At 48.0% G+C, this 10,830-nt stretch overlaps 1 protein-coding gene and 1 long non-coding RNA gene across 2 annotated transcripts; one reads left to right on the top strand and one right to left on the bottom strand.

Moving 5' to 3' along the window:
- Positions 1-4,591: 4,591 nt before the first annotated feature.
- Positions 4,592-6,507, bottom strand: LOC107522027 (Peptidyl-prolyl cis-trans isomerase CYP20-1). Its single transcript, NM_001322122.1, has 7 exons — positions 6,348-6,507; positions 6,120-6,216; positions 5,919-5,966; positions 5,743-5,766; positions 5,444-5,629; positions 5,239-5,314; positions 4,592-5,101 (listed from the first exon to the last, which is right to left on the bottom strand). Exons 1-7 carry the CDS (start codon positions 6,420-6,422, stop codon positions 4,924-4,926), a joined length of 684 nt encoding a protein of 227 aa, NP_001309051.1. The 5' UTR covers positions 6,423-6,507; the 3' UTR covers positions 4,592-4,923.
- Positions 6,508-8,430: 1,923 nt separating this feature from the next.
- On the top strand, positions 8,431-10,464 carry LOC111589269 (uncharacterized). Its single transcript, XR_002748268.1, has 2 exons — positions 8,431-8,823; positions 10,427-10,464. It is a non-coding gene; the product is annotated as an uncharacterized lncRNA (long non-coding RNA).
- The last annotated feature ends 366 nt before the right edge of the window (positions 10,465-10,830 follow it).

Genomic DNA, 10,830 nt, shown 5'->3' with positions numbered 1-10,830 from the left:
AAGGTGAGACAAAGATGTTTGTGATCCTTATGAAGCAATGCCATGGAGAAATCACACATGATACACCAATGACTCAAGGAGTTTACTTCAATTTATTTTATTTAACTTGAGTATAGGAATCGTCGTACTATAAAGGGGGATCCAAAAAGAAGGTTGGTGTTTGCCAAAGCTCAAACCTCTATATTCAAAAGCTATTTTTGAAAAAAAAACAAAAATCTCTTTAACATTATTTGGTTGACCATGGTTAGGTTTGAGAAACCTAGAGTGTTCTTGCTGAAAAGCAGCTGAACTTGTTCAGCTGCAGCTGAGCTTTTCAGCTGAGCTGGACTTCAGCTGAGCTGAGCTCCTTTAGCTGCAGCTGAGCTGGACTTCAGCTGAGCTGAGCTTCTTCAGCTACAGCTGAGCTTTTCAGCTGAGCTGAACTTCAGCTGAGCTGAGCTTCTTCAGCTACAGCTGAGCTTTTCAGCTGAGCTGAACTTCAGCTGAGCTGAGCTCTTTCAGCTGCAGCTGAGCTCTTCAGCTGAGCTGAGCTTCTTCAGCTACAGCTGAGCTTTTCAGCTGAGCTGAACTTCAGCTGAGCTGAGCTTTTCAGCTGGGCTGAACTTCAGCTGAACTCGACTTCAGCTGTGAACCTCTTTGACCATACACCAGCTGAACTTGCCTCCGGGAAGTTGAGCTGGGGTTTTCTCTCCTAAACTCTCTGGTCAAGACCAGTTGAACTGGTCCTGAGGGGCAGTTCAGCTGGTCTCTGACCCCTCTGACCTCTGATCTGCAGTCTGCCAGTCAGACTGGCAAACAGGTCGCCAGGAGCTGTCAGGGGCGGTTCAACCGCCCCCCCTGGGCGGTTCAACTGGTTTTGGTCAACTTTGACCAGTCTGCGGTCAGTCTGCGCGTCAGTCTGCCAGTCAGACTGGCAGACAGGCTGCCAGGCCTGCCAGGGGAGGCTCAACCGCCCTAGGGGGAGGTTCAACCGCCCTCAAACAGAAAAATCGGCCCAACGGCTAGTTTTGAGCTCCAACTATATATACTACCTCCTACCTCTCTCCCCAAAGTAGTGAGCACGATTTGAACTCCATTTCTAACCCAAGAAACACCTCCCTCTCTCTCACACACATCTCTTGCCTCTCCCATTTCAAATCTTTGGAGAGAAATCTTTGAGTGAGCTTGAGAGCTGCGGTTTTGTGCTTCATCTCTAAATCTCTCTTGCTCTTCTTCTTGATTCGAGCTTTGGTACTACATCGAGTTCTTTGTGGATTCATTACTCTTGGAGCTTGTAGCTCCTAGACGACTAGGTGTCTCTTGTGAGTCTCCAAATCTTGTGGAAGACCACAAGAAAGTTTGTATTACCCGCTCGTTTGAGCAAAGATTAGTGTGTGAGCTTGACCTTTGTGGTCGGCAAAGGGAGGATTAGGGTTGAAAGAGACCCGGCTCTTTGTGGGCGCCTCAACGAGGAAGTAGGGCACCTTGGTGGTGTGACCGAACCTCGGGATAAATCTTGTGTCTCTTGTGTTCTTGCTCATTGTGTTTGTTTGTGTTCTTCGTTCTCTCACCATTGCTTGGAAGATTTGTTTATATCTTTTTGGTGTGTGGATTTTGAGAAGTGCCATTCTCAGATCTACTACTTTGAACCCTGTGGATCATTTAGAACATCTCATTTCCAAAGTTAACTGGGTGAATTTCGAGATCAATTCAGTTTTACCCAGTTTGCTTCTAGTTTTTGTTGAAAAAGTTTTAACTTGCCTATTCACCCCCCCTCTAGGCAACTTTCACTCCTGCTGCCGCCGCTGCCTCCACCGCCGCCCTTGCTGCCGTCGTCGCCACCACCACCGCCGCTGTCGCATTCATCGTCGCTGTCGCCGCCGCTCCCTTCCTCGGACGATCTGGAAGAGTTCTCCTCGTCCGAGGAGACCTCCGACTCATTCGAGCCCTCGAGCCCGGCATGCTCGACGGACCAGATGTACGTCCACACCTCGGCAGCTATCCCTTGGGAGTCGTCCGAGTCGTCGGACGACGCCGGGGGGAAGCATAGACCGGCGATCCCTTTGACTCGGAGGAAAACTCCTCCTCTGAGTACTCGGAGTCATCGAAGTCCTCCGAGGGAGGACTTGGCTCATGCTTCTGCTTGTCGCCGGAGCGACACGGCGAACCTTTCTTGTCTTTGCCCATGATCAGATGGAAGAAAAGAGGAAGTTGGAAAAGAAGCAACAGACGATCGGAGGATGTGTGAACTGTGAAGAGAACAACGGTACAAGCAGGCTATTTATAGGGGCCAGAGGCAACTGTTCATCTCCTACCATGCTCACTGAACAGTCGCGAGTATTCAATAAGCAATTCAAACCGCCTGAAAGCAAGTCAGGTAGCAGACGCCACTTCACGTAACACGGCACCATTTGGACTAAGGTCAACTGCTCAGGCGATATGATTACGCCCCGCGGTCACATCAAGTTACTACTCTAGGACAATGTGCTAAACGCTCTGCATACCAATTGGTCACACCCATTAGGGGGAGACGGCCAGGAATTTTCTATAGATTTTCTGAACAAGTCACATCCATACAGTATACACAATGAATGTATTGAGACAGAAGGAAGATATCGATAGAGATCAAAGGAAAGCCAAATATAGCTACTGAACTGCAAGTCTAGTCAGCAAAAGCATTGAAGCACAAAGCGAAATGAAGACCAGCCAAGAGCCATCTACCAGACATCCAATCTGTCGCCAATCAAATAAATTTCAAACCTAACAAGGCATGGGCAGACCACGTTGTTTGAGTTCGCAAAAGCAAGAGATGAAGATAAAACGCTGATTTCTAAAGCATGAGACGAAGATAAAATGTTGATCCCTAAAGCATGAGATGAAGATAAAATGTTGATTTCTAAAGCATGAGACGAAGATAAAATGCTAATCCCTAAAGCATGAGATGAAGATCTTTGAATGGATTATTTTCAACAATCCACTCAAAGCTCGGGGGCTACACCCATTGGGTGCACCTTCAGTGTGCCCAATGAATCCTTAGCTCCAAAGGATAGAATGTTGATCTCTAAGGCATAAGTTGATAACAGAGCGCCGATTTCTGAGGCATGAGATGAAGATCATTGAATGTACCAAAGGAGGACAACAGAAGATTGTTTTTTACTGAGTCACTCAGAGTTCAGAAGCAACGTTCAATAGGTGCACCTTCGAAGCGCCTATCACTAAAATGAAAATCAAAACCGCAAGCTGGACCTAGAATCTTTGGGCCGATTATTTCAAAATCAACTCAAAGATTGGGGGCTTGTGGGGGACAGATATCCCCGGGTCCACTAGAAGGTTAGAAGGCCTCACGAAAGGTTTTGGGTCTATTATCTCGCAAGGCCGTCCCCTCGTGGGCCAGGGGAGAACTGCTCGCAGAATGGGCCGACGCATGGAAGGAGCGGACGCGGGACCAGGCGTCTCGCGGGATTTAAGCGTTATCCACAGCGCTAATCCGATCTTCCCGCGCGACACCCTTGGACATCGGAACCAAATGAGAATAAGTCGACAAGATTGTAGGAAGGTAAGTTCAGCCGGTTCACTATTACTTAGGTATACATCAATATCATACACACATGTAGTGCCCCACGGTCGGATATATAAGGCCTAGGGGGCACTCCATCAAAAACAGGTCATTCATCAGCCGTCTACTCAGTTCATTAGCTTTCTCCATACTGGAGAACTCCCTTGTAACCCACCACATAAAGATCTACACCAGGAAGTAGGGTATTATGCATCTCAAAGCGACCCGAACCTGTAGAAAATTGTCTACCATCTCTCGTGCGTCTTGCACGAACCATTGAGTTACAGTTAGCAACACCGTCCTACCCAAAAGCACCTCGAGGGGTAACCCCGGGTGCGCGGTCGGGCTCCAAACACCGATAGTATGCGCATTGAATGCCCCTGTCCCCTGCGAACTTCGGCTTAGTCTTGCCCTGAGTTTGTCTTACTTACCCTAGGCCAGCTTAGGCGAGGCGAAGACTGCCCTTCTGGGAAAGGGGACCTCGGTCAGGACGAGGATTCTCCCAAGAACACACCTAGTCCGAGGGCAGGCTCGGACGAGGCGAAGTTATGGTGACCACTGAGAGGGGCCTCAGGTGAAGCATGGCTTATGATCATTCGTCCTCGGAGGAATGTACCTTGATGGTGGTTTAGAGGTTAAGCATGTTTTAGGGGTGTAATCTAGGTACCCATATTTACTATATCCGACAATACTAATATGAGGAATAGAGTCATTTCATCAAATTTGAGGAAGGGAACCATAATGCACCACCTCATTTCATTTTGGATAGAGTGATTCTTCAAACCAAACACCCCATTAGAGTCGAATTCGAGTGATTTTATTAATTAATTGCTTGTGAAATTCATACTTAGGGCGTTTGGCAGAGCTCCCACAGCTTTGCTCCCAGCGAGAATCACTCCCATTAAGCTAAATGGTAAAAAACTGAACTACTTCATGGTGGAAGTGGAGTGAATATAGTCTCTATCTTGTACTAGAAAGTGAGAGCCAAAAAAACCTGCTCTCCGCCCTCTAAGCCCTCAGCAATCACTTCACGACCCATTTGGCAAACGGTTTTCATCAAATAGCAGATTCACTTTTGTTAGAGAATCACACGGAATTACCCTATTAGAGAATCATGTAGCGGAGCTATATGCCAAACGAGCCACTCTCTGTACAATCAAAGCATGCATTTGAAACGGATCTCGGTACACGTACGTACACGTCAGCATGATCTCTCCGTACAATCAAAGCAACACAAGTGGCCTTAATTTGGCAGTCTTTCAATTCACCATGATCTGAAGAAGAGCACGTCTTATATAATTAACCATGCACACGTTTGGTTTCTTAACGAACAAGACAGATCGATCGGATTGATGGATCGTGCAGTGAGTCGTTCTCCTCGTCATCGATCAGAGGTCACGATGGCCGGCGGCGGCGGGCGCTGGCAGCTGGCCGCTGTTGGCTATGACGACCTTGGCCTTGGGCACGCCGGTGAGCTGGCCCTCGGCTTCGATCTTGCGCACGACGTCCATCCCTTTCACCACCTTGCCGAACACCACGTGGCGCCCGTCCAGCTTCTTGGGCAACCTTTGTTTGCAATTTCGCATGCACACGTTAATTTTTTTTAAAAAAAACATCACACATCTGCATGCATGTGCTCAAGAAAAAAAAAAAGACATCACACATGCAAGAGGGGATCGAGATCTGTCTATGACTACTGTTACCGGTTTTCGTCTACGGTGGTGATGAAGAACTGGGAGCCATTGGAGTCGGGCCCGTAGTTAGCCATGGACAGCGTACCTGCAGCGCAGCAGACCATCAGCGCTGATCGAAGACAGACAGTGTTCAGACGTCGTCGTCGTCCACGCATGAGCGCAAGCATGCATGCTTCCCATTGATCATCAGAGGGTCAGCTAGTAGCTAGCGTACCGGCTTTAGCGTGGGTGTGCTTGAAGTTCTCGTCGGAGAAGATGGTGCTGCCGTAGATGGACTCGCCCCCCGTGCCGTTGCCGTTGGTGAAGTCGCCTCCCTGGATCATGAACCCCGGGATGATCCTGTGGAACGTCGACCCCTTGTACCACAGAGGCTTGCCGGACTTGGCAATTCCTTTCTCCCCTGCGCGTGCGTGCGTATACGTACGTGTGTACGTGTGTGTATTATATATATATAATGACGACGGATTCTTTGTACACATACAGTGTCCCATGCATGAACACAAGCTAGCGTACCTGTGCAAAGTGCTCGGAAGTTCTCTGCGAAAAAAAGGAAGAAAGAAAACGCATGCATACATGGCATGCATGGACGGTGTATCAGTTAGGGCCTTAGGGGTTCCTAGCAACAACGTACGACGACATTTTGTCGCGACGATGATGATCTGTGAACTATATATATATAGCGTATATACCTGCTGTTTTAGGAACGGTGTCCCCAAACAGTCCCAGCACGATCCGGCCTGCGTAGATGTGTGTACATGTGAAATTGAGTTGTGATTAGGAGCGGCCGGCAACAACGCGTACATGCATGCAGGCAGAAGGCTGGGTCCGACGACGTATATATATCCATGCATACATGATGCATGCACCGCACGGCGCACGCACGTACGAACCTGCAGGCTTGCCGTCGATCTCGATGTCCAAGAAGGTCTCGGCCGTGACCTTGTCCAGGTCCGCCGCCGATGCCGATGGTCCTCCTCCTTGCGCCCCCTGGATTCGACAGCGACAATGGCAATGGCATGCATCAGAAGAGCTGCATGCTGGACTGCTGGTTCGACATGATGGATCGTCGGCGGAGCCACTAATATTCAGAGAATGACCAATGGAACCGAGCACCGTACGTGGGCCAGCGCCAGCGTGGCCGCGGCGAGAGCGAGGCACAGGCACGTCGCCGCCGATGAGCTGCGCGGAGCCATCGATCGCCGCCGCCGGGTATCTGGTTCCTCCCTCCTCGATCGTCGCCGGCGGTCCTGCGTCTCTCTCTCTCTTCGCTCCTTTTCCTGCAGGCTGCAGCGCCACGTCCGTCCTCTCGATCCTTATAAAGGAGGAGGGCGGGCGCTGGCTGACAGGTGGGGGCGAGGCAGGAATAACGATGGCCCTACGAATTATAGACGCCACGCCACGCACGTCGGGGATTCACGCAACTGCTTGTCACTCTGTTGTTGCCTAGAAATAGATGCTGCCGCTCTGTTGGATTTGGATTTGGGGCACAGCGGCAGGCACATCCCAAACATCACAAGCTTGCACGCATGCTACCACAGCCTCGTCAAGGCGACAAAACATCCTGCTCAATTCCGAGACATCCTACAATTACAATGTGCAGGCTCCTGGCCGGCCCCTATTGGGCCTAGTACGTTTGGGTACGCAACTGGAGTGGTTCAAAGGGAATTGGATGGTATTTAAATCCACTCAATAGAGCAAAATCGCCCTCAATATCTTTTGATCCACTCCAATTCCTCTCATTCCAAGAGTACCGAACTAGGCTAGTGCCGGCTATAGATGGCCAATAAGCACGAGGCCCGCGAGCCCGACACGAAGCCCGCTGTTTGGGCCCGATCCGAGCCCGGCATGGCTCGGTTCTATGCGGGTTCGGGCCGGCCCGACACGAATAAACGGGCCGGACTCGGACAGAAAACTAGTCACGGTGGGCTAGCCCGGCATGACACGTTTACCTCTAATCCCGTTTTTTTTTTGCACTAAACCGTGCTTACCGGCCCTCTTAGCTCGTTTTCGACCCACTTTTTCCGTGCTAAACGGGCCCACCCGACCCGTTTAGGCCCGCGGCAGGCCAGGCTCTGACAAGAAAACAAACCCACGGGCTTAGACAGTCCGTCCGGATTTTCTAACCGTGCCTAACGGGTCTGATTCAAAACGAACCAGGCTTCACCGGGCCAGACCGGACCAGACGGCCCGTTTGGCCATCTCTAGTGCGGGCCTTGAGGCTGGGGCAAAGGAGTGACCGCACCAGGCCCCAGATCCTAATTATATACTTGGTAGTTACTATATATATATATAGAGCTCAATAGTCTAGTAACGAGTATTAAAGAGTTGGCAACATCGACGTGTCTATGACACTCTGACCCAACCACATTTCAACATGTTAGAATAAACATTTTAAGAAAATATCGTAATACTTATCTTTTATTTAATTATTGTTTGATATAAATATTATATATATATATATATATATATAAATTTTTCATATCAGTAATATATATTCAAAATAAATAATTAAAGAATAATCAGAAAAGTCTCTACTATTTTAAATTTTGCTTCGGACAATTAATATGTAAGCAGGTACTAGGTGCAAGCACGCAAGCAGACTTTTTACTCCGTTAGATTTAGATCTAACAGTATGTTATATTTAGCACTTAAACTCTTCCAGCACCACCTGTTACAGCTTTACAAAAAACTCTCTAACAAACCACAATTGTATATACCGTTGGATACAGATCTAACGGACTAAAAGTGTGCTTGCACGTTTGCACGTAGTACCTGCTTGCATATTAGTCGTTGCCAAAATCTAATAACTGTGTCATCTAGGCCTTAAGAGTATATACGGCTACTATCATCGTCTTTTGGGTGCTGGAGCTTGGGGAAACGACCTTGTGGATGTTTATCGAAGGACATGCTGGTTTTATGCAAGCTCAGCTTCTTATCTCCTCTATTAACTCATGTTACAATCGTGTTTACTTGGATACATGCTTCATTGCAACGACATTCCATGTATGTGGATATATGATTTGTCGAGATTATTGACGCGGATCTAACTACGACTCTGAGTTTAGAGCAACTCCATGTCAACGCGGATTTGCAAAATGCCTTGAATGGATAAAAAAATAAAAACCACTTAATTCCTTATACATCTTGCTCGGTATATTATGTCCCTCGCTAAGCATTTTCCTATATACAATACCGGTTCAAAGCGGCGTTCTTCACGCTATCCACGTCAGCGGAAATTTTTTTAGCTACTCGATTGTGGATCAACGGCTCACATATCTCTGAAGACCACTCCCTCGTTACCTTCGCTGCTTCTGGAAATACAATACCGGTTCAAAGCGGCGTTCTTCACGCTATCCACGTCAGCGGAAATTTTTTTAGCTACTCGATTGTGGATCAACGGCTCACATATCTCTGAAGACCACTCCCTCGTTACCTTCGCTGCTTCTGGAAATTTCCTCTCCTCAGTCCTCACACAGTCAAACTTCCATCTTGTCCCTCATCCTTGCTCCCTCCGCCGCGTCTTCCGTTTCCAGCCTCCGCCGCGTCTTCCGTCTCGAGCCTCCGCCGCGTCTTCCGTCTCCAGCACTCCAGCAGGTTTGCTTTCCTTTCTTTTTTTCCCCCGAATTGTATAGTTGCGGCAGATCTGCCGGTTCGTTGTTTGATTTTTTTACCCCCCAAATCGGTGACCTTGCTCAGCTTGCTGCTCGCCATTCCTCCCTCCACCTCCTCATTGCGTGGGCCGCTGCACTGAGCAGCAACAACCAGCAGATCTGCCGGTTCGTTGTTTGATTTTTTTACCCCTCAAATCGGTGACCTTGCTGCTCGACATTCCTCCCTCCACCTCCTCATTGCGTGGGCCGCTGCACTGAGCAGCAACAACCAGCAGATCTGCCGGTTCGTTGTTTGATTTTTTTACCCCCCAAATCGGTGACCTTGCTGCTCGCCATTCCTCCCTCCAGTCCTTCTGTCCGCAGCCTACCACACACGCCACGCCTCGCCTCTGCCGCGCGCACGAGGGCGTCGCCTCCTCTCAAAGACTCGACTCCGCCCCTGCAGGCAACTGCAAGGCTGGCACTTCATCCGGCGGCGGCGATGGCGGAGCCGCGGGGCGGGAAGAGGGACGTGCTAGGGTGGCTGGAGTAGTGCCGCGGTTGGATGGCCATCGTGGGGGAGTTCCTCTTCCAGCGCATCACCGCCAGCCACCTGGCCAACCCGCTCGAGCTGCCCCCGCTCGATGGCGTCTCCATCGTTGTTCTAATTGATTTTTTTACCCCCCAAATAGGTGTGCTTTTTCTATTCAATGAAATGTCCATGCCCATCGCTGCCCAATTTTGTGTCTGAATATGTGTAGGTGTGAATCGTGGTGCTTGCAAAGTGGTAATGTGCCCGATGTTGTAGTAGTAGTAACAGTGCCATAGTGCTGTTCGATGTTACTGTCTTGAGTTCATGCCTTCAGGTGCTGAAGAGTGAAGGCGCCACTAAAATCCAGTTTTCCGTTTCTCCAGAATCTGGAAGTCCTTTGGAGTATGCCATAGTTCCATGTATGTATCATGGAAAATCTTAGCACTGCAGCCCGATGCTATTACGTAATGTCACCAACCTAGTGGTAGGCATCTGATGGATTACAATGTAGTAACACGCATGCCATTTGTAAGCGTGGAATATTATTGAGAAAATTTTCTCGCCACAGTTTGGTATTTTAGTTAAGTTTGGAACAAGAGACAATAACTTCATTGGATGACCGTACAAATTTTTGTAACTGATAGAGACAATCCTATGGGCGTATTATGCGAACAAAACAAATAGATTGTTACTAGATTTAGAATGTGTTCTGTCTGGACATTAAACATGTGTGAATTGTTTGTGGTCACAAATAAACTGGTTCCGACAACGTGTTTTTTTCCCGTCGTCGATTTACATATTATTTGGTTTGTAATTCGGTTTTTCTTCTTCACCTCAGTGAGGTTTTTTTAATGGTTATAAATAAACTGGTTCTAACAACGTGTGCTTTTTCGGTTTCACTTATTTACCTCAATGAAGTTGGGAGACCCCAGAAAAAAAATAACACTTTCTGCCTTCAGGTGCCAAATGGCGATGCCTTCTAATTATGTGTTGTAGAATATAAAGGTGTTCATTATGTGTCGTAGGATATAAAGGTTTTTGCCCAGCTTCTAAGTTCTGAATTTTCATCATGTAGGTCATATTCGTCCTCTGCTGAAGACAAAATTCGTGAGGTAAGTCTTTTCATACCTTCTGTTTCGAAGTGCCTTGGGTTCTATTGCACTGCTGCGTGAATTATTCCATTTTGTAGCATTTCATCCCAACCCACTTGGTTCATGTACTGATTTTGCTATGTACTGTGATCCCTTTCTAACAACAAATTTAATAGTTTTGTTCATACACTGTTTCCTAATTAGTGATGAAGACATCAACCTATTTATCCTTGGGTAGCAACCAATGCATCTGCTATGTATATGATTTCTCTCTACTTCCTCCTCTACCGAATTGGCTAATTATATGTGTACACCAAAAGTACCATGAATAGTTCATTCCAAAAAAGGTACAGTTAACAATCTACACAGTTTGCATTTTCCCCGTGCT

The sequence above is a fragment of the Zea mays genome, chromosome 5 (assembly GCF_902167145.1).
Source record: "Zea mays cultivar B73 chromosome 5, Zm-B73-REFERENCE-NAM-5.0, whole genome shotgun sequence".
Lineage (NCBI taxonomy): Eukaryota > Viridiplantae > Streptophyta > Magnoliopsida > Poales > Poaceae > Zea > Zea mays.
This window is presented reverse-complemented; position numbering and strand designations above follow the sequence as displayed.

Coding starts and splice junctions, on each gene's coding strand:
- LOC107522027 (NM_001322122.1), bottom strand. CDS start 6,422: ATGGCTCCGCGCAGCTCATCGGCGGCGACGTGCCTGTGCCTCGCTCTC. Junction 5,630..5,742: donor CTTCCGAGCACTTTGCACAG/GTACGCTAGCTT, acceptor ACGCACGCGCAG/GGGAGAAAGGAATTGCCAAG. Junction 5,315..5,443: donor GCACACCCACGCTAAAGCCG/GTACGCTAGCTA, acceptor GCTGCGCTGCAG/GTACGCTGTCCATGGCTAAC.